Here is a 21854-nt window from a genome sequence, read left to right on the forward strand (position 1 = left end):
CTCTATTTTTTGGGGCTCCAAAATCACTGCAGATGGTGACTGCAGCCATGAAATTAAAAGACACTTACTTCTTGGAAGGAAAGTTAGGACCAACCTAGATAGCATATTGAAAAGCAGATATATTACTTTGCCAACAAAGGTCCATCTAATCAAGGCTATGGTTTTTCCAGTGGTCATGTATGGATGTGAGAGTTGGACTGTGAAGAAAGCTGAGCACTGAAGAATTGATGCTTTTGAACTGTGGTGTTGGGGAAGACTCTTGAGAGTCCCTTGGACTGCAAGGAGATCCAACTAGTCCATCCTAAAGGAGATCAGTCCTGGGTGTTCATTGGAAGGACTGATGCTGAGGCTGTAACTCTGATACTTTGGCCACCTCATGCGAAGAGTTGACTCATTGGAAAAGACCCTGATGCTGGGAGGGATTGGGGGCAGGAGGAGAAGGGGACGACAGAGGATGAGATGGCTGGATGGCATCACCAACTCAATGGACATGAGTTTGAGTGAACTCTGGGAGTTGGTGATGGACAGGGAGGCCTGGTGTGCTGTGATTCATGGGGTCGGAAAGAGTCGGACAGGACTGAGCGATTGAACTGAACTGAAGGATTATATAACAACAATGTATCCTGCTTGAGGACAGTTTCTCTTCCCTGAAAACCTTCTGCCTAATTCTGTTATCTTAAAATGTGAATTATGGGAGTGGGTCTAGTAAGATCTTTGCAACCTCAAGACAATCTTTTGATTTATTGTAATTACTAATTAAAAAGTATATAACTCCCTTGCTAACACTAGTGAGGGGGGCACTCTCCTTCCACCTTCTGATGTGTGTGTCAGAGGTTTTCTCTGTCCCTTTTCATATTTTAATAAAATTCTGCTACACAAAAGCAAAAAAAAAAAATTGCTTGGAGAAATATCAACAACCTTAAATATGCAGATGATACCACTCTTAAGGTAGAAAGATAAGAGGCACTAAAGAGCTTCTTGATGAAGGTGAAAAAAGGAGAATGAAAAAGCTGGCTTAAATCTCAACATTCAAAAAACGAAAATTGTGGCATCTGGTCCCATTACTTCATGGGAAATAGAAGAGGAAATAATGGAAACAGTGGCAGATTTTATTTTCATGGGCTCTAAATCATTGCAGTGACAGCTGCCATAAATTAAAAGATGCTTGCTTCTTGGAAGAAAAACTATGACAAACCTAGACAGCATATTAAAAAGCAGAGACATCACTTTGCCAGCAAAAGTCTGTCTAGTCAAAGCTATGTTTTTTTCAGTAGTCATGTACAGATGTGAGAGTTGGACCATAAAGGCTGAGTGCTGAAGAATTGATGTTTTTGAACCGTGGTGCTGGAGAAGACTCTTGAGAGTCCCTTGGATAGCAAGGAGATCAAACCAGTCAATCTTAAAGGAAAGAAAAGAAAGAAAGTGAAGTTGCTCAGTCATGTCTGAAGCTCTTTGTGACCCCATGGACTGTAGCCTACCAGGGTCCTCTGTCCATGGAATTTTCCAGGCAAGAGTACTGGAGTGGGTTTCCATTTCCTTCTCCAGGGGATCTTTCCGACCCAGGGATAGAACTCGGGTCTCCCACATTGCAGGCAGATGTTTTACCATCTGAGCCACCAGGGAAGCCCTCTAAAGGAAATCAACCCTGAATACTCATTGGAAGGATTGATGCTGAAGCTCCAATACATTGGCCACCTGATGGGAAGAGCTAACTCACTGGAAAAGACCTCGATGCTGGGAAAGATTGAGGGCAGGAGGAGAAGGGGCCAACAGAGAATAAGATGGTTGGATGGCATTATTTACTTAATGGACATGAGTTTGAGCAAACTCTGGGAGATAGTGAAGGACAGGGAAGCCTGGCATGTTGCAGTCCATGGAGAGTTAGACACAACTTAGCCACTGAACAACAACAATCAGTATTCTTGCCTGGGAAATCCCGTAGATAGTGCAGCCTGGTGGGCTACAGTCCATGGAGTTGCAAAAGAGTTGGACACAGATTAGTGACTAAACAACAACAACAAAAATTCATTTCTTTCTGATGCAGAATTCACTTTTACCCAATTAGAAGTAGGAGCTATATCATATGGAGAAGGCAATGGCACCCCACTCCAGTACTCTTGCCTGGAAAATCCCATGGATGGAGGAGCCTGGTAAGCTGCAGTCCATTGGGTTGCTAAGAGTCAGACAGGACTGAGCAATTTCACTTTCACTTTTCACTTGCATGCACTGGAGAAGGAAATGGCAACCCACTCCAGTGTTCTTGCCTGGAGAATCCCAGGGACGGGGGAGCCTGGTGTGCTGCTGTCTACGGGGTCACACAGAGTTGGACACGACTGAAGTGACTTAGCATAGCATAGCATAGCATATCATGTTTGGAAACTATAAAGCAAAGTTATAGAATTTAAAATTATATCTCTATCCCATTTGAGCTTTCATTATTTCATTATTTATTTTGTTTAGTTTTCTTCTTAGGGGACAATTTCAATGTCTTCAATGTCTTACAATTTCAATGTAAGGTTAGTTTTCAATCATAAATTTGCTAAAAGCTTCAAAAGTGATAGTCTTTTTTTTCACCACATCATTCGTTGAATAAATTCATTAAAGATTTCCAACTTTCTAAATAGAAGAAATCAAAACATACAGGACCCACTAAAAAAAAAAATCACTGTTGTGAGGACAGCAGAGATTGACTTACAGACCAGTTACTCAAGACTTCAAACATTTCTAATGTCTGCTTAATGGTGGGCAATAACAATAAAGTATAAACTGCCATGCTTGCTTTTTAAAAAACTGTTTTCAACATCAGCTTCTCTCAGTTTGTTTGGGTAGGCAATTTACACTTGCACTGTATTTATATAACTGTTCCTCGCTGAAGCATTTATGTATCTTTAAAAAATATAGCATTTTTATATGTACATTTTTATAATACAATATAAATGTAAACATATAAATTTTGTGTCAGCTATGATTCAGCAGTTTTAAGTCTAAAGTTACTAAAGGGATGTGGGCCACCAATGTTTCCTTACTTAATAAAATAGTCCAAAACACCTTAATTTTAATTTTTATGAGCTATCCCATTTCCATTATTAAAAACATGATTTCTGTCTATATACACATGAAAATAGATTCAGATTTTTGGACACTTTAAAGTATATTTTGTGTATGACCTTTATATGCTTGTTATAAAAGTATTTTAAGTTCAAAGCAGTATTATACTTGCTAATAATTATCAATATTTTAATCTTGCTGTACTTTTCATCAGAATTCCTAGGACACTTCCCACTAAAGATATTAAGACTCTAGAAAAATAAAAGATGACAATTGTTCACTAAATAAAAGCAACTTGGGGGTGGGAAGTAGAAGCTGTTTGAGAGTATACAACCAAATCATAGTGTACATTTAAATTACAAAATTTCTTATTTTTTCAGTTTAAACAATTCTTAAAATTTCCTTTCAAAAAGCATATTGATTATATATTAAACACGTATCAAATATTGCAAACATATTTTTCTCCTTTTACTAGTAACCCCTGTCCCCCTAAACAAAATCCTAGTGAAATAGATACTGGGTGTGTGCTCAAAGCCTGTGCACGTAGGCTATACGTAGGTTTGGTCTGCTGTGTTTCCTCTGAGTAAAGAATTAGAAATGTATGGCCTGCAGCCTGTATAACTGCACCTTTGTGGAGCTTGCTATGTAGGAACATATTCTTCATATAATTTTTAAAGACCTTTTCTTTGCCAAAAAATAAATCATGTTCATTACAGAATAGTTGGAAAATATAAAAAAGTACAGGAAAAAAAAAACCCCTGTAATCCTACCACCTAGTGATACCTACTGATGATACTCTGGTGTGTTTACTTCCTGTCCTTCTTTTTACACAAACAAAAATATAAAAGTATACCTACAAAAATACGATTATGCTGTTTACAGAGTTTGAGTTCCTGCTTTTCTCAATGGATCAAATGTTCTTGGTTACTTCCCTTTCTCCTTATATGTTCTTTATAAAAATGTATGATTAATGGCCAAAAATATCTTCATTGAATGGATATAGCATAAGGCAAAATAAAGAATGGCATTTATAATTTTATAGCTTTTAAAGTTTGTGTAAGTGTACTTACTTTGTGTAAGTAAAATTTAGTTTTTTTTTTTTTTTTTTTACCAAAATTGTTATATAAAATAAAACCTTAAAAGCTATAAAATTACAGATATCACATTTTTGACAACTGATGTCTCTCAGCATGCTATTCAACCGGTGGTACAAAGCCTCTTTATGGTTCCATAACTCCTCAAAGGCTGGGGAGGGTCAACAAGATAGGCACTGCACGAGATATGACGTTCCCATGTTTCAGGTCATGTCCCAAGGTCCATTTGAAATTGAATCTGTAATGTCACACATGGATAACTGAAGGTCTGCTTGTAAAGTCCACATGCTGAACTCCTACAAGCTGTAAAACAGAGTTGATGGGTTTATGATCCAACCTATTCCTATCATGGTGTATAAAATGGATGTTGTTACCTAGAAGAGAACAAGAATAAAAGGTAAAGGTTAACATATAGGGTTATTCATTAGATGTACTGCTTTCTAGAATCAGAGCAGTATTTTAACTTCTAATTAGTCCAAATGAAAAAGTTATTTACCTGGAGTACATAGCATTCTCCATATAATGAGGCAATAAATTTTAATTAAGGTAGTAAAGCATGACAAAAATTATGGTTAAATAAGGTTGGTACTTAATGCTTTATGAGCTCCAAAGGGAAAGACTCTTAAATTATAACCTTCTGTTCAGTTCAGTCGCTCAGCCGTGTCCGACACTTTGCGACCCCATGAATGGCAGCACTCCAGGCCTCCCTGTCCATCACCAACTCCTGGAGTTCACTGAGACTCACGTCCATCGAGTCAGTGATGCCATCCAGCCATCTCATCCTCTGTCGTCCCCTTCTCCTCCTGCCCACAATCCCTCCCAGCATCAGAGTCTTTTCCCGTGAGTCAACTCTTTGCATGAGGTGGCCAAAGTACTGGAGTTTCAGCTTTAGCATCATTCCTTCCAAAGAAATCCCAGGGCTGATCTCCTTCAGAGTGGACTGGTTGGATCTCCTTGCAGTCCAAGGGACTCTCAGGAGTCTTTTCCAACACCACAGTTCATTAAATGTAATTAAATGAAACAGCTTGTCAGACAGATAGGAAGAATATGGAACTAGTGTACATATCAAACCAGAAAATCATCTGTTTCTTAAATGTGATAACAGAATAAATCACTTCCTTAAAAAATTTACTCCTAATTACCAATTTAATAGCCTACATATATTATAACCATAGACTAAAAGAGGCTGAAAAATAAGAGCATTAAGACAATCAGTTATATAATATATTTCTTCTACATGCTCAAATGAAATAGTAGTATAGTCTAGATCCTGTTTACTTTAATTCTTGGAATCAAGACCAGAATTTTAACATAAAACATTAGATTACTAAATATCATAAGAGGCCTGTTTTCTGCATTGTACCTATATGCTATCCACACTAACCATTGTAGATTAAATATCATAAACCCACAGATACCACATTTTTGACAACTGATGTCTCTCAGCATGCTATTCAACCAGTGGTACAAAGCCTCTTTATGGTTCCATAACTCCTCAAAGGCTGGGGAGGGTCAACAAGATAGGCATTGCACGAGGATATGACATTCCCATATTTCAGGTCATGTCCCAAGGTTCATTTGAAATTGAGAGAATCTGTAATGTCACACATGGACAGAAAAACATCTATTTCTGCTTTACTGACTATGCCAAAGTCTTTGACTGTATGGATCACAATAAACTGGAAAATTGGATCATAAACCCATCAACTCTGTTTTACCACTTGTAGGAGTTCAGCATGTGGACTTTACAAGCAGACCTTGAGTTATAGGCTTTTTATCAAATAAGTTCAGTTCAGTTGCTTAGTCGTGTCCGACTCTTTGCGACCCCATGAACTGCAGCATGCCAGGCCTCCCTGTCTATCTCCAACTCCTGGACTTTACTCAAACTCATGTCCATTGAGTTGGTGATGCCATCTAACCATCTCATCCTCTGTCATGCCCTTCTCCTCCAGCCTTCAATCTTTCCCAGCATCAGGGTCTTTTCAAATAACTCAGCTCCTCCCATCAGGTAGCCAAAGCATTGGAGTTTCAGCATCAACATCAGTCCTTCCAATGAACACCCAGGACTGATCTCCTTTAGGATGGACTGGTTGGATCTCCTTGCAGTCCAAGGGACTCTCAAGAGTCTTCTCCAACACCACAGTTCAAAAGCATCAATTATTTGGCACTCAGCTTTCTTTATAGTCCAACTCTCACATCCATACATGACTACTGGAAAAACCATAGCCTTGACTAGATGGACCTTTGTTGGCAAAGTAACGTCACTGTTTTTTAATATGCTGTCTAGATTGGTCATAACTTTCCTTCCAGGGAGTAAGTGTTTTTTAATTTCATGTCTGCAGTCACCATCTGCAGTGATTTTGAAGCCCAAAACAATAAGTCAGCCACTGTTTCCACTGTTTCCCCATCTGTTTGCCATGAAGTGATGGGACTGGATGCCATGATCTTAGTTTTCTGAAAGTTGAGCTTTAAGCCAACTTTTTCACTCTTCTCTTTCACCTTCATCAAGAGGCTCTTTAGTTCTTCTTCATTTTCTGCAATAAGGGTGCTGTCATCTGCATATCTGAGGTTATTGATATTTCTCCCACCAATCTTGATTTCAGCTTGTGCTTTGTCCAGTCCAACATTTCTCATGATGTACTCTGCATATAAGTTAAACAAGTAGGGTGACAATATATATAGCCTTGACGTACTCCTTTTCCTATTTGGAAACAGTCTGTTGTTCTGTGTCCAGTTCTAACTGTTGCTTCCTGACCTGCATACAGGTTTCTCAAGAGGCAGGTCAGGTGGTCTGGTATTCCCATCTCTTTCAGAATTTTCCACAGTTTATTGTAATCCACACAGTCAAAGGTTTTGGCATAGTCAATAAAGCAGAAATAGATGTTTTTCTGGAACTCTCTTGCTTTCTCGATGATCCAGCAGATGTGTGATCTCTGGTTTCTCTGCCTTTTCTAAAACCAGCTTGAACATCTGGAAGTTCATGGTTCACATACTGTTGAAGCCTGGCTTGGAGAATTTTGAGCATTACTTTACTAGCGTGTGAGATGAGTGCAATAGTGCAGTAGTCTGAGCATTCTTTGGCATTGCCTTTCTTTGGGATTGGAATGAAAACTGTTTCCAGTCCTGTGGCCACTGCTGAGTTTTCCAAATTTGCTGGCATATTGAGTGCAGCACTTACACAGCATCATCTTTCAGGATTTGAAATAGCTCAACTGGAATTCCATCACCTCCACTAGCTTTGTTCATAGTGATGCTTCCTAAGGCCCACTTGACTTCACATTCCAGGATGTCTGGCTCTAGGTGAGTGATCACACCATCATGATTATCTTGGTCATGAAGATCTTTTTTGTACAGTTCTTCTGTGTATTCTTGCCACCTCTTCTTAATATCTTCTGCTTCTGTTAGGTCCATACCATTTCTGTCCTTTATCAAGCCCATCTTTGCATGAAATGTTCCCTTGGTATCTCTAATTTTCTTGAAGAGATCTCTAGTCTTTCTCATTCTATTGTTTTCCTCTATTTCTTTGCATTGATCACTGATTCTTACCTCTCCTTGCTATTCTTTGGAACTCTGCATTCAAATGGGTATATCTTTCCTTTTCTCCTTTGCTTTTCACTTCTCTTCTTTTCACAACTATTTGTAAGGCCTCCTCAGACAGACATTTTGCTTTGTTTCATTTCTTTTCCATGGGGATGGTCTTGATCCCTGTCTCCTGTACAATGTCCCGAACCTCTGTCCATAGTTCATCAGGCACTCTGTCTATCAGATCTAGTCCCTTAAATCTATTTCTCACTTCCACTGGATAATCATAAGGGATTTGATTTAGGTCATACCTGAATGGTCTAGTTGTTTTCCCTACTTTCTTCAATTTCAGTCTGAATTTGGCAATAAGGAGTTCATGATCTGAGCCACAGTCAGCTCCTGGTCTTGTTTTTCCCGACTGTATAGAGCTTCTCCATCTTTGGCTGCAAAGAATATAATCAATATGGTTTTGGTGTTGACCATCTGGTGATGTCCATGTGTAGAGTCTTCTCTTGTGTTGCTGGAAGAGGGTGTTTGCTATGACCAGTGTGTTCTCTTGGCAAAACTCTACTAGTCTTTGCCCTGCTCCATTCTGTACTCCAAGCCCAAATTTGCCTGTTACTCCAGGTGTTTCTTGACTTCCTACTTCTGCATTCCAGTCCCCTATAATGAAAAGGACATCTTTTTTGGGTATTAGTCTAAAAGGTCTTGTAGGTGTTCATAGAACCATTCAACTTCAGCTTCTTCCGGTGTTACTGGTCAGGGCATAGACTTGGATTACTGTGATACTGAACAGTTTGCCTTGGAAACAGAGATCATTCTTTCGTTTTTGAGACTGCATCCTAATACTGCATTTCAGACTCTTTTGATGATTATGATGGCTACTCCATTTCTTCTAAGGGATTCCAAAATAAAATACTTGGTTAACCGTGATAAGATATTTGTATAAGTAAGTAAACCCAGCTCTTTCCTTAAAGGAGCTATAATTTTTCCAAAGTGTAGTATCAAAATTTTCTCTTTATTAAGTCTGTTCCCATCCTGGCACACAAATGATGCTTTCTGTGTGCTCTTCATTCTTAAACAACAGAATGCATGCTCAAATGATGTCAAAACTTAAAGATGAGGGACTCAAAAAATAATGCCTTACAAGTCTGAGGATGGAAATAATTCATTCAGAAGTATGACTCAATGTCATTCTAGGAGAATTTATAGGATTCATTCTCATAAAACAAGGCTTGTTTTTTGGCTAGTCTAACTAGTGTAAATCTGTGAGAAGAAAAGGGAGATTAAATAAAATGAAAGATTTTAGCTAGCTATAATGCTTCAGCAACAAAAAGTTACAATACTTGGTCAAAATCTTCCTTCTAAAGACTTCCTTTTAGACATGTGGAATTTATTAAAGTAAATGTTAATTTTATAACTTGGAGCAGCTACACTCACTAATATGGACAGTTTTAAAGACAAAGAAGAACCAAGAAAAATTAGTTTATGAGACAGTGAGTTAGGCTTTTTGGGTGTTCAATACTTGAACATGGTTGAGCTCCAATGCCCAACCATTTAGCAGAGGGAAGCCAAAGGAATTTTAGGTGGTCCAAATTGATCAGTGAAGCTACTTATAGATCAATGGAACAGGATAGAAAGCCCAGAAATAAACCTAAGCACCTATGGTCAATTAATCTATGACAAAGAAGGCAAGAATACACAATGAAGAAAAGACAGTCTCTTCAATAAGTGGTGCTGGGAAAACTGGACAACTATATGTAAAAGAAATTAAAACATTCCCTGATACAATATATAAAAGTAAACTCAAAATGGATTAAAGAAAGACCTAAAGATAAGATTGCATACTATAAAACTCCTAGGGGAAAACAGAGGCAGAACACTCTGACATATATTAGAGCAATATCTTTTGGATCTACCTCCTAGAGTAATGCTGCTGCTGCTAAGTCACTTCAGTCGTGTCTGACTCTGTGCGATGCCATAGACGGCAGCCCACCAGGCTCCCCTGTCCCTGGGATTCTCCAGGCAAGAACACTGGAGTGGGTTGCCATTTCCTTCTCCAATGCATGAAAGTGAAAAGTGAAAGTGAAGTCACTCAGTCGTGTCCGACTCTTTGTGACCCCATGGACTGCAGCCTACCAGGCTCCTCCATCCGTGGGATTTTCCAGGCAAGAGTACTGGAGTGGGGTGCCATTGCCTTCTCCACTAGAGTAATGAAAACAAAACAAAAACAAGCAAATTAAGTCTAGTTAAACTTAAAAGCTTTTGCACAGCAAAGGAAACCACAAACAAAATGGAAAGAAAACCCACAGAATGGGAGAAAATATGTACAAATGAAGCAACCAAAAGGGATTAATCTCCAAAATATACAAACAGCTCATGCAGCTCAAATCAAAAAACAACCAATCAAAAATGGGCAGAATATTTAAAGAGACATTTCTCCAAAGATGTCATACAGATGGCCAAAAAGTACACGAAAAGATGTTTAACACTGTTACTTATTAGAGAAATGCAAATCAAAACTACAATAAGGTATCTCCTCACACTGGTTCGAATGGCCATTATCAAAAAGTCTACCAACAATAAATGTTGGAGAGGGTGTAGACAAAAGGGAATCTTCTTACAGGGTCAGTAGGAATGTAAACTGGTACGACCACTATGGAGAACAGTATGGAGGTTCCTTAAAAAACTAAATATAGGGCTTCGCTGGTGGCTCAGTGGTAAAGAATCTGCCAGCCAATACAGGAGACATGGGTTCAACCCCTGATCCAGGAAGATTCCACATGCTGAGCAGCAACTAAGCCCACATGCCACGACTATTGAGCCTCTGCTCTAGAGCCCCAAAGCCACAACTCCTGAGCCCACAGGCCACAACTACTGAAGCCCTACAGTAGGGCTTCAGTGCTACAGTGCTCCGCAGGCAACAAGAAAAGCCCCTGGAACGAGAAGCCTGTGCACCTCAACTAGAGAATAGCTGCCACTTGCCACAACCAGAGAAAAGCCTGCATAGCAACAAAGACCTAGCACAGCCAAAAATAAAGAAATAAAAAATTTAAAAAAACCCCAAGAACTACCATATGATCTAGCAATCCCACTCCTGGGTATGAATCTGGAGAAAACCATAATTTAAAAAGATACATGCACTCCAATGTTCGCTGCAGCACTATTTACAATAGCCAGGACATGGAAGCAACCCAACGTCCATCAACAGAGAAATGGATATAGAAGATGTGGCGCATATACACAATGGAATATTAGCCATAAAAAAGAATGAAATAATGCCATCTGCAGCCACATGGATGAACCTAGGGATTATCATACTAAATGAACTAATCAAAGAAAGAGAAATATCATATGACATCATTTACATGTGGAATCTAAAAAAAATGATACAAATGAACTTATTCACAAAACAGAAACAGACTTCAACTTATGGTTGCCAAAGGGGAGAGATGGGGGGAGGAATAAATTAGGAGTCTGAAAGTAACATATATACACTACTATATATATAATAGGTAATCAACAAGGACCTACTGTATTGAACAGGGAACTCTACTCAATATTTTGTAATAAGCTACATGGGAAACATAATGCTGAAAAAATCCATTTCCTCTAAGGGATTCTTGCCCACAGTAGTAGATATAATGGTCATCTGAATTAAATTCACCCATTCCAGTCCATTTTAGTTCACCTAAAATATAGATGTTTACTCTTGCCATCTTCTGCTTGACCACTTCTAATTTACCTTGATTCATGGACCTAACATTCCAGGTTCCTAAGCAATATTGCTCTTTACAGCATCGGACTTTATTTCCATCACCAGTCACATCCACAACTGGGATCATCCACAACTTTGACTCTGTCTCTCCATTTTTTCTGGAGTTATTTCTCTACTCTTCTCCAGTAGCATATTGAGCACCTACTGACCTGGGGAGTTCATCTTTCAGTGTCATATCTTTTTGCCTTTTCATACTGTCATGGGGTTCTCAAGGCAAGAATACTGAAGTGGTTTGCCATTCCCTTTGCCAGTAGACCACATTTTGTCAGAACTCTCTACCATGACCCATCTATCTTGGGTGGCTCTACAAAGCATGGCTTACAGTTTCATTGAGTTAGACAAGGCTGTGGTCTGTGTGATCAGTTTGATTGGTTTTCTGTGATTGTGGTTTTCATTCTGTCTGCCCTATGAAGGACAAGGATAAGAAGCTTATGGAATCTTCTTGATGGGAGAGGCTGACTGTGGGGGAAACTGGATCTTGTTCTGAGGGGCAGGGCCATGCTCAGTAAATCTTTAATCCAATTTTCTGTTGATGGGCAGGGCTGTGTTCCCTCCCTGTTGTTTGACCTGAGACCAAACTATGGTGGAGGTAATGAAGATAAAGGTGACCTCCTTCAAAAGGTCCTGTGGATGCACTGCCGCACTCAGTGCCCCCGGCCCTGCATCAGGCCACCACCAACCCATGTCTCCACCGGAGACTTCTAGACACTCCCGGGCAAGTCTGGGTCAGTCTCTTGTGGGGTCACTGCTCTTTTCTCCTGGGTCCTGGTGTGCACAAGGTCTTGTTTGTGCCCTCCAAGAGTCTGTTTCCCTAGTCCTGTGTAACTTCTGTAATCAAATCTCAGTGGCCTCCAAAGTCAAATTCTCTGGGGGTTCTCAGTCCCTTTGGCAGATCCCCAGGTTAGGAAATCTGTTGTGGGTCCTAGAACGTTCTTAACAGTGCAAGAATTTCTTTGGTATAATTGTTCTGCATTTTGTGGGTCGTCTGCTCACCTCCACTGAAATTTTTAAAGAGTATGATAGCCACATACAAATTACCGAAGCACCACTGATTTTCCCTATCCCAAATACCTGGAATCCCTCAGGCATGGAATGACGGCCACAGTACGTCCAGTAAACAGACAGCAACAATATACAGGAGTGTTTGAAAACCAATGATGTCCCCTGTGAAAGCAGAGCATCCTGACTGCTGCCATGTCCACTTTTACATGGTGGCTATTTTAAAAAGAAAGTGGATGGCCTCTTGAGTTCTAGAAAGCATGAAAAGCACACTGCTGAAGCTGAGCTTTGATGCTTACCTGGACCTAAAATGAGTGTTCCGCCTTGCTGAGCTGGATCTCCTTGAAAATCAAAAAGAGGGCCAGTTACTGCTCTCCACAGGCTCCGAATGCTTCCTGAGAGTATATTTGATTTTACATGGGGGCTCTGTCCTGAAATATTAGGAATTGTCTTTAGATGTTATCATTTTATATTTGACTTGATGTTAAGATAATGTTAGTATTTTTAGAAAACAGTCTCTCTCTTATGTGTTATCTTACTTTTGACTTGCCTTTTTCTCTTCCTTCGAGGAACAGTTTCTCGGCCTTTCACTACCGATGTTTTAGACCAGATAAGTCTTTGTCCTGAGTAACGTAGGGTGAATACCATCATCCGTGCTCTCTGAACTTACTACATGCCATAGCAACCACCATTCACCAAGCTGTGACAACTGAATATGTCTCTAGACAGTGGCAAATATCCCCTGGCAGGGGGGAGGGGTCAAAATTGTCCCCAGTTGAGAACTACTGCTTTAAAAGAAGAAGTGATGACTGACCCAGACAATTTTCTGCCACTGAAAAATGTCAGCTATAGAATTCTCCAACTGGCAGCACTTTCCTTTTTAATCCCCATGTATATTTGGTTTCGTCTCTTACCTAGTAATAGATAACTACATTCCTCTTCAGATGACATTGTGGCACAGACTACTGTTATATGCTGGTCGAAACTTGTTTACTCTTTCTGGGACCGCAACTAGACATTTCCCAGTCTTCCTGGGGTTTGGTAGGGCTGTATGATTACAATCAAACCAATGAGTAAAATAATGTGTGCCACTTCCACAGCATCTCCTAAAAACCTCTCCAGAGGTGATTATCCATGTTTCTTCTATTAGGTTGGTGCAAATATAGCTGCAGTTTTTGCATTGTTGAAATTTGCCATTTGATTTTGGAATACATTCTTAATAAATGTGGTTATGTTATATATCATTTTAATGCACATTTCTCATTTTATGTTTTTTTGCTAATGACTTATTACTTGCTATTTATTTCATATTTATTTTGGACTATGGAAATGATGTTAGACAACCAAGTCTGAGCAATTTTCTCATTTGAGTTTAAAATGAATCATAAAGCAGTAGAAACAACTCAGTAATGCATTTGGCCCAGGAACTGTTGATTAATGTACAGTGCAGTGGTGGTTCAAGTTTTGCAAAGGAGACAAGAGCCTTGAAGATGAGGAACGTAGTGACCAGCCATTGGAAGCCGACAACGACCAACTGAGATCATCAAAGCTGATCCTCTTACAACTACATGAGAAGTTGCCAAAGAACTCAACATAGGCCATTCTACAGTCATTGGGCATTTGAAGCAAATTGGAAAGGTGATAAAGCTTAATGAGTGGGTGCCGCATGAGCTGACCGGAAATTTTTAAAAATGTCATTTTGAAGTGTTGTCTTCTCTTATTCTATGCAACAACAAGGAAGCATTTCTCAATTGGATTGTGATGTGCAAAGAAAAGTGGATTTTATATGACAACTGGTGATGACCAGCTCAGTAGCTGGACAGAGAAGAGGCTCCAAAGCATTTCCCAAAGCCAAACTTGCACCACAAAAAGGTCGTGGTCACTGTATTCACTACAGCTTTCTGAATCCTGGTGAAAACATTACATCTGAGAAGTATGCTCAGCAAATTGATTAGATGCATCAAAAACTGAAACACCTACTCCTGGCATTGGTCAATAGAAAGGGCCCAGCTCTTCTCCATGATAATGCCCACACATAGCACAATCAATGCTTCAGAAGTTGAATGAATTGGGCTACGTAGTTTTGCCTCATTCGCCATATTCACCTGACCTCTTGCCAACTGACTACCACTTCTTCAGCGAGGAAAATGCTTCCACAGCCAGCAGGAGGCAGAAAATGCTTTCCAAGAGTTCATTGAATCCCAAAGAATGGATTTCTACACTACAGGAATAAACCAACTTATTTCTTGTTGGCAAAAATGTGTTGATTGTAATGATTCCTACTTTGATTAATAAAGATGTGTTTGAGTCTACTTATGATTTAAAATTTATGGTCTAAAACATCAATTACTTTTGCACCAACCTAAATACATCCTTTGGAATTTGGATTGACAATGGCAGAGCCACATGATGGAAGAGGCCTGAGTCTTTCCTACTGTGTCCCTCAATTGCTGCTTGGAGAAGCACCCAATAGAAATATCCTTCTTGAAATGTGAATGAATAGGAACTAACCTCATTCTTTATATGCCACTGAGACTTTGAGGTTTAGCTGTAACAACAGTAACTATAGCTACCTCTCCATCTTTGCTTGTCAGTTTTTCTATTTCCTTTCTCACAGTGACTGATACTTTCACTACCTTTGAGTAAAGAAACTACCTTTCTTATAACTTATCCTTTTCCTACCCCTGCCTTTTATTAAAAAAAAATCTGGACTCCACCAATTCTAAGGCCAGAGAGTGACAGAGCAGTGAGACATTGCAGCCCAAGTCTTCCTGCCTCTCCAAGTGCATGTCAACCAGTGCACACCAGTTACCAGTCCCATTTATCTTCTCCTGTGGGAGTCACAGCACAGAGCTAACCCCTCAGCCCTGGGGTCCAGCTTCAACTAGTGCTTTGGGCTTTTTACTTTAATGATTATGCTGCCTTTGACCTGCCTGATTTCTTAATATATCCAGATAACTATTATTTTCTTCATCTCTCCAACTTTTCTGTTTCTTTCATGTTTATAGGAGGATGGACATTCATTCATCTTACCAAGAAACAAATACATTCTCATTAACTTAGAGATATGGGTAAAGAGACTAAAGTTTATGTTTTTAAGGATTTTATACCTAAAATAAATGTTCATAAATCCAAACTATCCCCTTATGTCCAAAGAAGGGTCATTTAATATTTCTGAAATTTTAAAAATTCAATAGAAGAAGATTCCACAACCTAGAATTTCACAGTCTTGGCTGTAAAGCACAATCTAATTTTGCCAGTATGAATTTAGTTATGTGTAAAACTCCTGTTTTTTTTTTTTTTTAATTTTTTCCTCTTTACTTTGATTCTTGGACTCAAGACCAGAATTTGAATTTGAAATATTAGATTAAGTATTGTAAGAAGCATGTTTCCTGCATGCACTTATCTGCTGTCTATAGCAATCACTATAGATTTAATACCATAAACTGGCTTATTATCAAGTAAGGCAAAATGAAATATCAGGTAAACCCATTACTTCCTTGAATTTAGTGGCTTTATTTTCTTATTCTTTGTCTTTATAACCTGTCCCATTAATTTTAAATTATTATATTTTATTTTCAATGTTGTTTTCAAGTAGGATTATTCTTAGACTGATTCTAAGACTTGTGCTTTTTCAGGTGGGAACTTTAAAAAATGATTTCATGAGCACCTAATGTTTTCTGTTTGGAAAAAGAGTTGTTTGACACAGATCAAAGGAGTTTAAATGATTTGAATATAGTTTCTTTATAATTATAAGCATATATTTTGCTTTAAATTCATGTTTTTTTGCAATTCTCTCTCTTTATTGAGGCAATGAATGATGAGGTGTTACTAAAGTAAAACTCACAGTTTATATCAAAAGCAGCTAAATGATAAACAGACCTTACATATGCTGAGGCTCTGATACAGCACAGGAAAGTAGTCTACCAAAGATTAACATTCACAATCTGTACTGTTGCAATTTCCTATACTAAAAAGAGAGGAGAAAAAAAAGAACAAATTCTTTATCTATGGTATCTCATCATTAGTTTTAATAAAGTTTAGGTCGCTTTCTTCAAAAACATTAGTAAAGGAAGGGATCATGTCAACTCCGCTTCATAAGTAGCAGCTCTGTGATCTGTCCCTCTGTGTCTCTACTTCAGGCCCTGTCATTTCTTTCTAGCCTGTTACTACAAACTTGTCAAGAATACCAATGACAATTGATATCTCCTGTTTGGCACATTCCAATTGCTTCTCTACCTGGCAACAAGACTTCTCCACTCAAACACTTTTATGACTCCCCCACTGCCTTGAGAACAAATCCAAACTCCTTGGCTTGTTCCCAGACTCAGTCCCTTGGCTGACACAATTCCCAACTGGCTCCTAGGCTCTGGCCAGACATAGAGAACTGCAGTTCTCCAAGAGTCAAAATTTTTCATACTGATGTGCTACTTTCTGTCAGCTGCAGCATTCCCAGCCTTACTTCATCCAGCTAACTCCTTAAAGAGTGAGCTTAGACAACACCATTTCTAAGAAGACCTCCCAGATTCTTCTCTCCCTGTGCCTTTCTGGTATTACAGGCATTTCTGTATTACAGGTATTGCCAATACATGCTCTCCTCTTTTACAAGCCCTAAGCTGTAATGTAATTAACTGTTTGCTTCTTTCTCCCAGGGCAGATTATGAGCATTGGGAGGGCAGGGGCTGCGTCTTTTGTCACAGTTGTCCTGGGAACAGCCAACACAGTGGGTGCCATGGGTGTCATTCTCAACATTTGTTGAGAATAAGTGATCTGGGTTCTAGTTGAGTTCTCTTGCTTGGTATTTCAGAAGCCAAGTTCCTTTTATCTAAAACACATATCAATAGTTCACCTAAAGCTTATGGCACTTTTAATTATAAAGAACTGTGCAAGGGCAGGGAATGTGGACCATATAGAGATGAATAAAACATCAAACCTTTCAACTAACTATTCTACTAATCACCTTAAATTCGATCATAGAGTATATAATAAAGTACAAGGTGCTATTAAAAAAAAATGAGGGAAGCAATTGTTTCTGCTGGTAGAGCTATTTACAGCCCCTTTGAGTTGGGCTTTAGATGAAAACTAACATTTCATCAGTTAAAGAACATAAGAGTGTTCAAAGCCATGTGTTGAGGTATGAAAATATATTAACTTAAGCAATATTATTTTTCTTTTAAATACAAAAGTAAAATATACTCATTGTGAAAAAAAAAAATATAAAAGCCACTTTTCTCACTCCTATGTCTTGGGGTAAACATTGCAATGTCTTTTAAAACAATTTTCATCACATACACATATATAATAGTATAGATACTTATGTTTATGAAAATGGTTTTTATTTTCACAAAAATGAAATCATACTGAAAACACTGCTTTGAACTTGCATTTTTTCATTCATTTAGAAATTCACCAACAGCCTTCCATGTCATTACATCCAGGAAATGAATCTTTTAGAGTATCATGAATCTGGACCACTTACTAGAATGATAAAGAGCAGGCTGATTTATGAATTTACCATTTGTTCCCCTATGCATATATATACTTATGTGAAATGTGAAATACACTATTAGCATTTCCTACTTGAGACATGTCTTACCTGAGGAGGCAATTTCTTCACCTCTTTTCATTCCCAATCTTTTATAAATTTCTCTCTCAGGATCAACATAGATTTCATGAGAATACCCAGTTAGTTTACAGAAAGCCTGAAAAAAAATGTATAGCTGGAATTTTTATCAAGACAAATGAGAGAAAAATAGTGATAATCTGACTAAATTTTAGCAAACTTAGACCCAGGTTCGATCCCTGGGTCAGGAAGATCCCCTGAAGAAGGGGATGGCTACCACTCTTGGCCTGGAGAATTCCATGGACAGGGGAGTGTGGCAGGCTATAAATTCATGGGGTTGCAAAGAGTTGGACATGACTGAGTGACTAACACTTCAGTGATTTAAGTAATTATATAATTTTTATGTCTAAAACAGATTTAGCCTGTTAGGGTCCCAATTGGCTATATATTTACCTCAATATGATGGTAGGATGACTGTCCAATCACTATGAGAGTGACATTTGCTTCCTTTAGGAGAGAAAAAGTACATATACATATTATTAGAAATTATGTTTCCCCTAATTATAACTTCCCCTAATTCAATTCTTTTCTTCCATTTTAATGCCACCTATAGGCTTCCAGAAGAATGGTATGAGTCAAAGCAATTATGCTAAAATATTCAATTAATTCAGATGATTCTTTTGCTAAGTAAGAATTTAAAAATAATAGTAATTCTCTACATTTTCCCAAAAGGCATACATTGAACTAGAATAAAAACTATTAAAGTAGGGTTATTTAATCAGACAATTTTATTCTTTCACATCTCAATTGACAAGGTCTGCTGAAAACAGATCTTAATTTTACAGAAGCTACCAATGCTTTCACTAAAAAGCTAACCTGGGGACAAATCTCTATATGCTTGAAGAAATACACCTGTACGTGGCTGTCACAAGAATGTGGAACTGTAATTCCATTAAGGATACAAATTTTTCACCTTTAAGTTATACTAGTAACTTCCTGTAATGAACAACTATTTGGAGTGTCTGTATTATAAAACTGAAGAAAAGAAAATATTTCTAGCATTTCTGTTTTTGGTAATTATGAATCAACATTTGAGAATAGGTAGGTTATCAGGTAACATCAAAATTATTATTACGGTTAGTACTTTTATAGTCAGGCAGTAATGAATAGGACAGAAATACACTTCCAATGAGTCTCTTCCCTTTTTGGAGGTGTTGGGGAGATGTGTGGGATGGTGATAATCTGGATTTGTGAGCGTCTGCGCTGGAGAGGCAGTGCATTCCGCCCCTCATGCCATCACACTCCTCATAAACTGCAGGTGAGTTTCACCAGGCCGCCCAGAAGCGGGCACGCTGCTGCTCACTCTAGGGAAACTTACTTGTAAGAAACTCTTGGGGATTTTGGCCAGATCTTCTACGTATTCCTTGCAGATGTAACACAGGAAATGCTGAAATCCCAACACAGGCAAAAAGGACAAGTTAGCAACTAACACTCTCGGAGTCAGAAATAACCAAGTACTTATGCGTGACGTAATGCAACACCCAAGACGGTTAGAGATGTCAAGGGTGCCCAAATGTGCACTGAAATTGGGCCCCACGCAGTCTCTGTTAGGCCTCTTCGCTCGCTGAGAAAATGGCCTTGGCTTGGCGGGCTGCTTTTCCTTTTCCGTTCAAGGAAGCGAGAGCGGAGTACGCCTTCCAGAAACCTTTAGTGCACGACCACTAGAGGAAGGGTCAGGCCCGGCGGGCTCCGTTCTCTGGTCCTGGACCCTTCCAGAGGCCCGATATAACTCCCCCCAGGGGAGGCCGTGGAAACAACCTCCATCCCTGCCTGCAGGTGAGGTCCCTGCGCTGGATCGTCCCGTCGCCCGTGCTCACCCGCACGAAGACCACGATAGCCCGGCGCTCTCGGAACAGCTCACCAAACAGCACAGGCCTCCCGGACGCGTCCAGCACCGGCAGCTCGGCCACGGCGGCGGCCAGGGGCTGCCAGCTCGCGGGGCCGCTTGGGACTGGGGCTGGGGCGGCGTGACCGCTGACCTGCCGCGTGACCGGGGCCTCGGAGGGGGCTGCCATCGCGCCCTACGTCCGAGGGCCCTCGGAGAACGACCGAGCGGGCTCGAGGCTGGGTGGGTTGGATCGCGGCCAAGCGGAGCGCAAGGGGCGGGGCTCTCCGCGGGGCGGAGCTGCCCGGGGCCCAGGCTCGCTGCGGAGCTTCGGGGCCTAACCCGGTGCACCCGGTGGTTCTTAGGCAAGACCTCGAGAGTCTCCTTTTGACGTGGCTCTGATGGTTCCGAAGCTGCAGAAGGGTACAGAGCCACTCTCGAGTTTTCTGACCCAGCGGCTCATGGTAGGAAGAGAGACAGAGACGCAGAGAGAGACAGGGAGGCGGGATGGGGGGAGGGCGGGGGCGGAGAGAGAAGGAGAGACAGACACAAGAGACAGGGTGGGGGGAAGAGAGAAAGAGACAGAGACGGCGTGGAGCGGGGAGACTGGGGGAAGAGAGAGAAGAGAGAAAAGAGGAGAGCGAGATACCAAAGGCGAGAAAGGAGTGAAATATGAAGAAAGCCCCTGCCCTCCGTAGCCATCTGGGCTGCAGTTAGCTCTTAGTTACCTTTTCAAGAGAATCAGTTGCCTACCAAGCACATCCCCCCGCCCTGCTAGATTTAGTCTGGTTTAAATCCACTCCCTCCTCAGTTCTCGTGCTTTTTTTTTTTTTGGAGCTATCGTTAACATACACTGTAATGTATAAATCTTAAGTGTGGATTTAAATTTTATTTTTAGTTAAAATTTAAACATTTGTCAAAATTTTATCATGGAAATTTAAAAACATGCCCAGAAAGTTGAATTTTACAGTGAACACTCCTATATCCACCACCTAGATTCTACTGTTGGTTAACATTTTACTTATCAAAATTAGTGCATCTGTCCACAGTTAGGTGAGTTTTGCCTGATTATTCACCCCTGTTATGCACTTATTGTTGCATGCTCAGTCCCTCTTTTGCAGCCCCCTGGATGGTAACTCGCCAGGCTCCTCTGTCCATGGGATTTTTCAGGCAAGAATATTGGAATGGGTAGCCGTTCCCTCCTCCATGGGATCTTCCTGACCCAGGATCCAACCCAAGTCTCCTGTGTCTCCTGCTGCATTGCAGGCAGATTCTTTACCACTGAGCCACAACTCCATAAAAATATGGACCATTGCTATCGAGAAAATTCCCTCAATTATATTTTTTAAGAGCTGGTATAATAAACCTATTTATAAATGTGCTAGGTTGTTTCAGGAGTCCATTTTCTTTCTTCAAATTTTTGTTTTGCTAAAGCTATTTACTAGGGTCCTTAAGTGAGATGACTGTGTGTGTATGTATGTATGTAAATGATGGATTGAGAAGGATGGGAAAAATGGATTTAATTGGCTTTGCATCAGCTTTGTAGTTGTCCTACGCTACATGCATACCAGGTAGTCTTTTAAGCCTGTTTCTATCCCACCTTGCTTTCTTCTGGTGCAGGCTGCAGGCAAGCGTGCATATGGGAATTTAGGAATTTCTGCAGCCTCTTTGAGACTCAGCTGGTCCTGGACTTGGAGGTTGGTCTTGTACTGGGGTTTCTCATAGATGGTGACAATGTGTCCAAGCCTTCCAGGGCAGAACAAGACAACATTCGGGTTCTTTGTCTTTAAAAGTTCACCCACCTTTGTTTCTGGATTTGTGATTCAGAAAATATGATCCTGTAGTGTCCTTTGGACTGAAAGGAGATTAAACCAGTCTATCTTGAAGGAAATCAACCCTGAATAATCATTGGAAGGACTGATGCTGAAGCTCCAATACTTTGGCCACCTGATGCGAAGAGCCAAA

General features: G+C 40.0%; 1 protein-coding gene across 9 annotated transcripts; it reads right to left on the reverse strand.

Annotated features, from left to right (window-relative positions):
- Positions 1-1088: 1088 nt before the first annotated feature.
- PRXL2C (peroxiredoxin like 2C) lies at positions 1089-20609 on the reverse strand. 9 transcript variants are annotated; one of them, XM_086315573.1, is made up of 7 exons: positions 19882-20375; positions 19383-19451; positions 18458-18511; positions 18038-18143; positions 12741-12782; positions 9804-9869; positions 2424-4516 (listed from the first exon to the last, which is right to left on the reverse strand). In XM_086315573.1, exons 1-7 carry the CDS (start codon positions 20077-20079, stop codon positions 4389-4391), a joined length of 663 nt encoding a protein of 220 aa, XP_086171699.1. In that variant the 5' UTR covers positions 20080-20375; the 3' UTR covers positions 2424-4388. The 9 variants fall into 9 exon arrangements, 8 of the variants coding, with proteins under 8 accessions (XP_086171704.1, XP_086171702.1, XP_086171699.1 ...); XM_086315571.1 differs by having other exon boundaries at positions 12741-12872; XR_015131931.1 differs by lacking the exon at positions 9804-9869 and adding an exon at positions 13356-13488 and having other exon boundaries at positions 3050-4516.
- Positions 20610-21854: the final 1245 nt, after the last annotated feature.

This window comes from Bos grunniens, chromosome 8 (assembly GCF_055505025.1).
Source record: "Bos grunniens cultivar Pamir isolate PY7600 chromosome 8, Bosgru_T2T1.0, whole genome shotgun sequence".
NCBI classification, from domain to species: Eukaryota; Metazoa; Chordata; class Mammalia; order Artiodactyla; family Bovidae; genus Bos; species Bos grunniens.

Coding starts and splice junctions, on each gene's coding strand:
- PRXL2C (XM_086315571.1), bottom strand. CDS start 20,079: ATGGCAGCCCCCTCCGAGGCCCCGGTCACGCGGCAGGTCAGCGGTCAC. Junction 18,512..19,382: donor TCCCCAAGAGTTTCTTACAA/GTAAGTTTCCCT, acceptor TCTCTCCTAAAG/GAAGCAAATGTCACTCTCAT. Junction 9,870..12,740: donor AACACTCATTTTAGGTCCAG/GTAAGCATCAAA, acceptor TCATTACTCTAG/TGGAGAAGGCAATGGCACCC.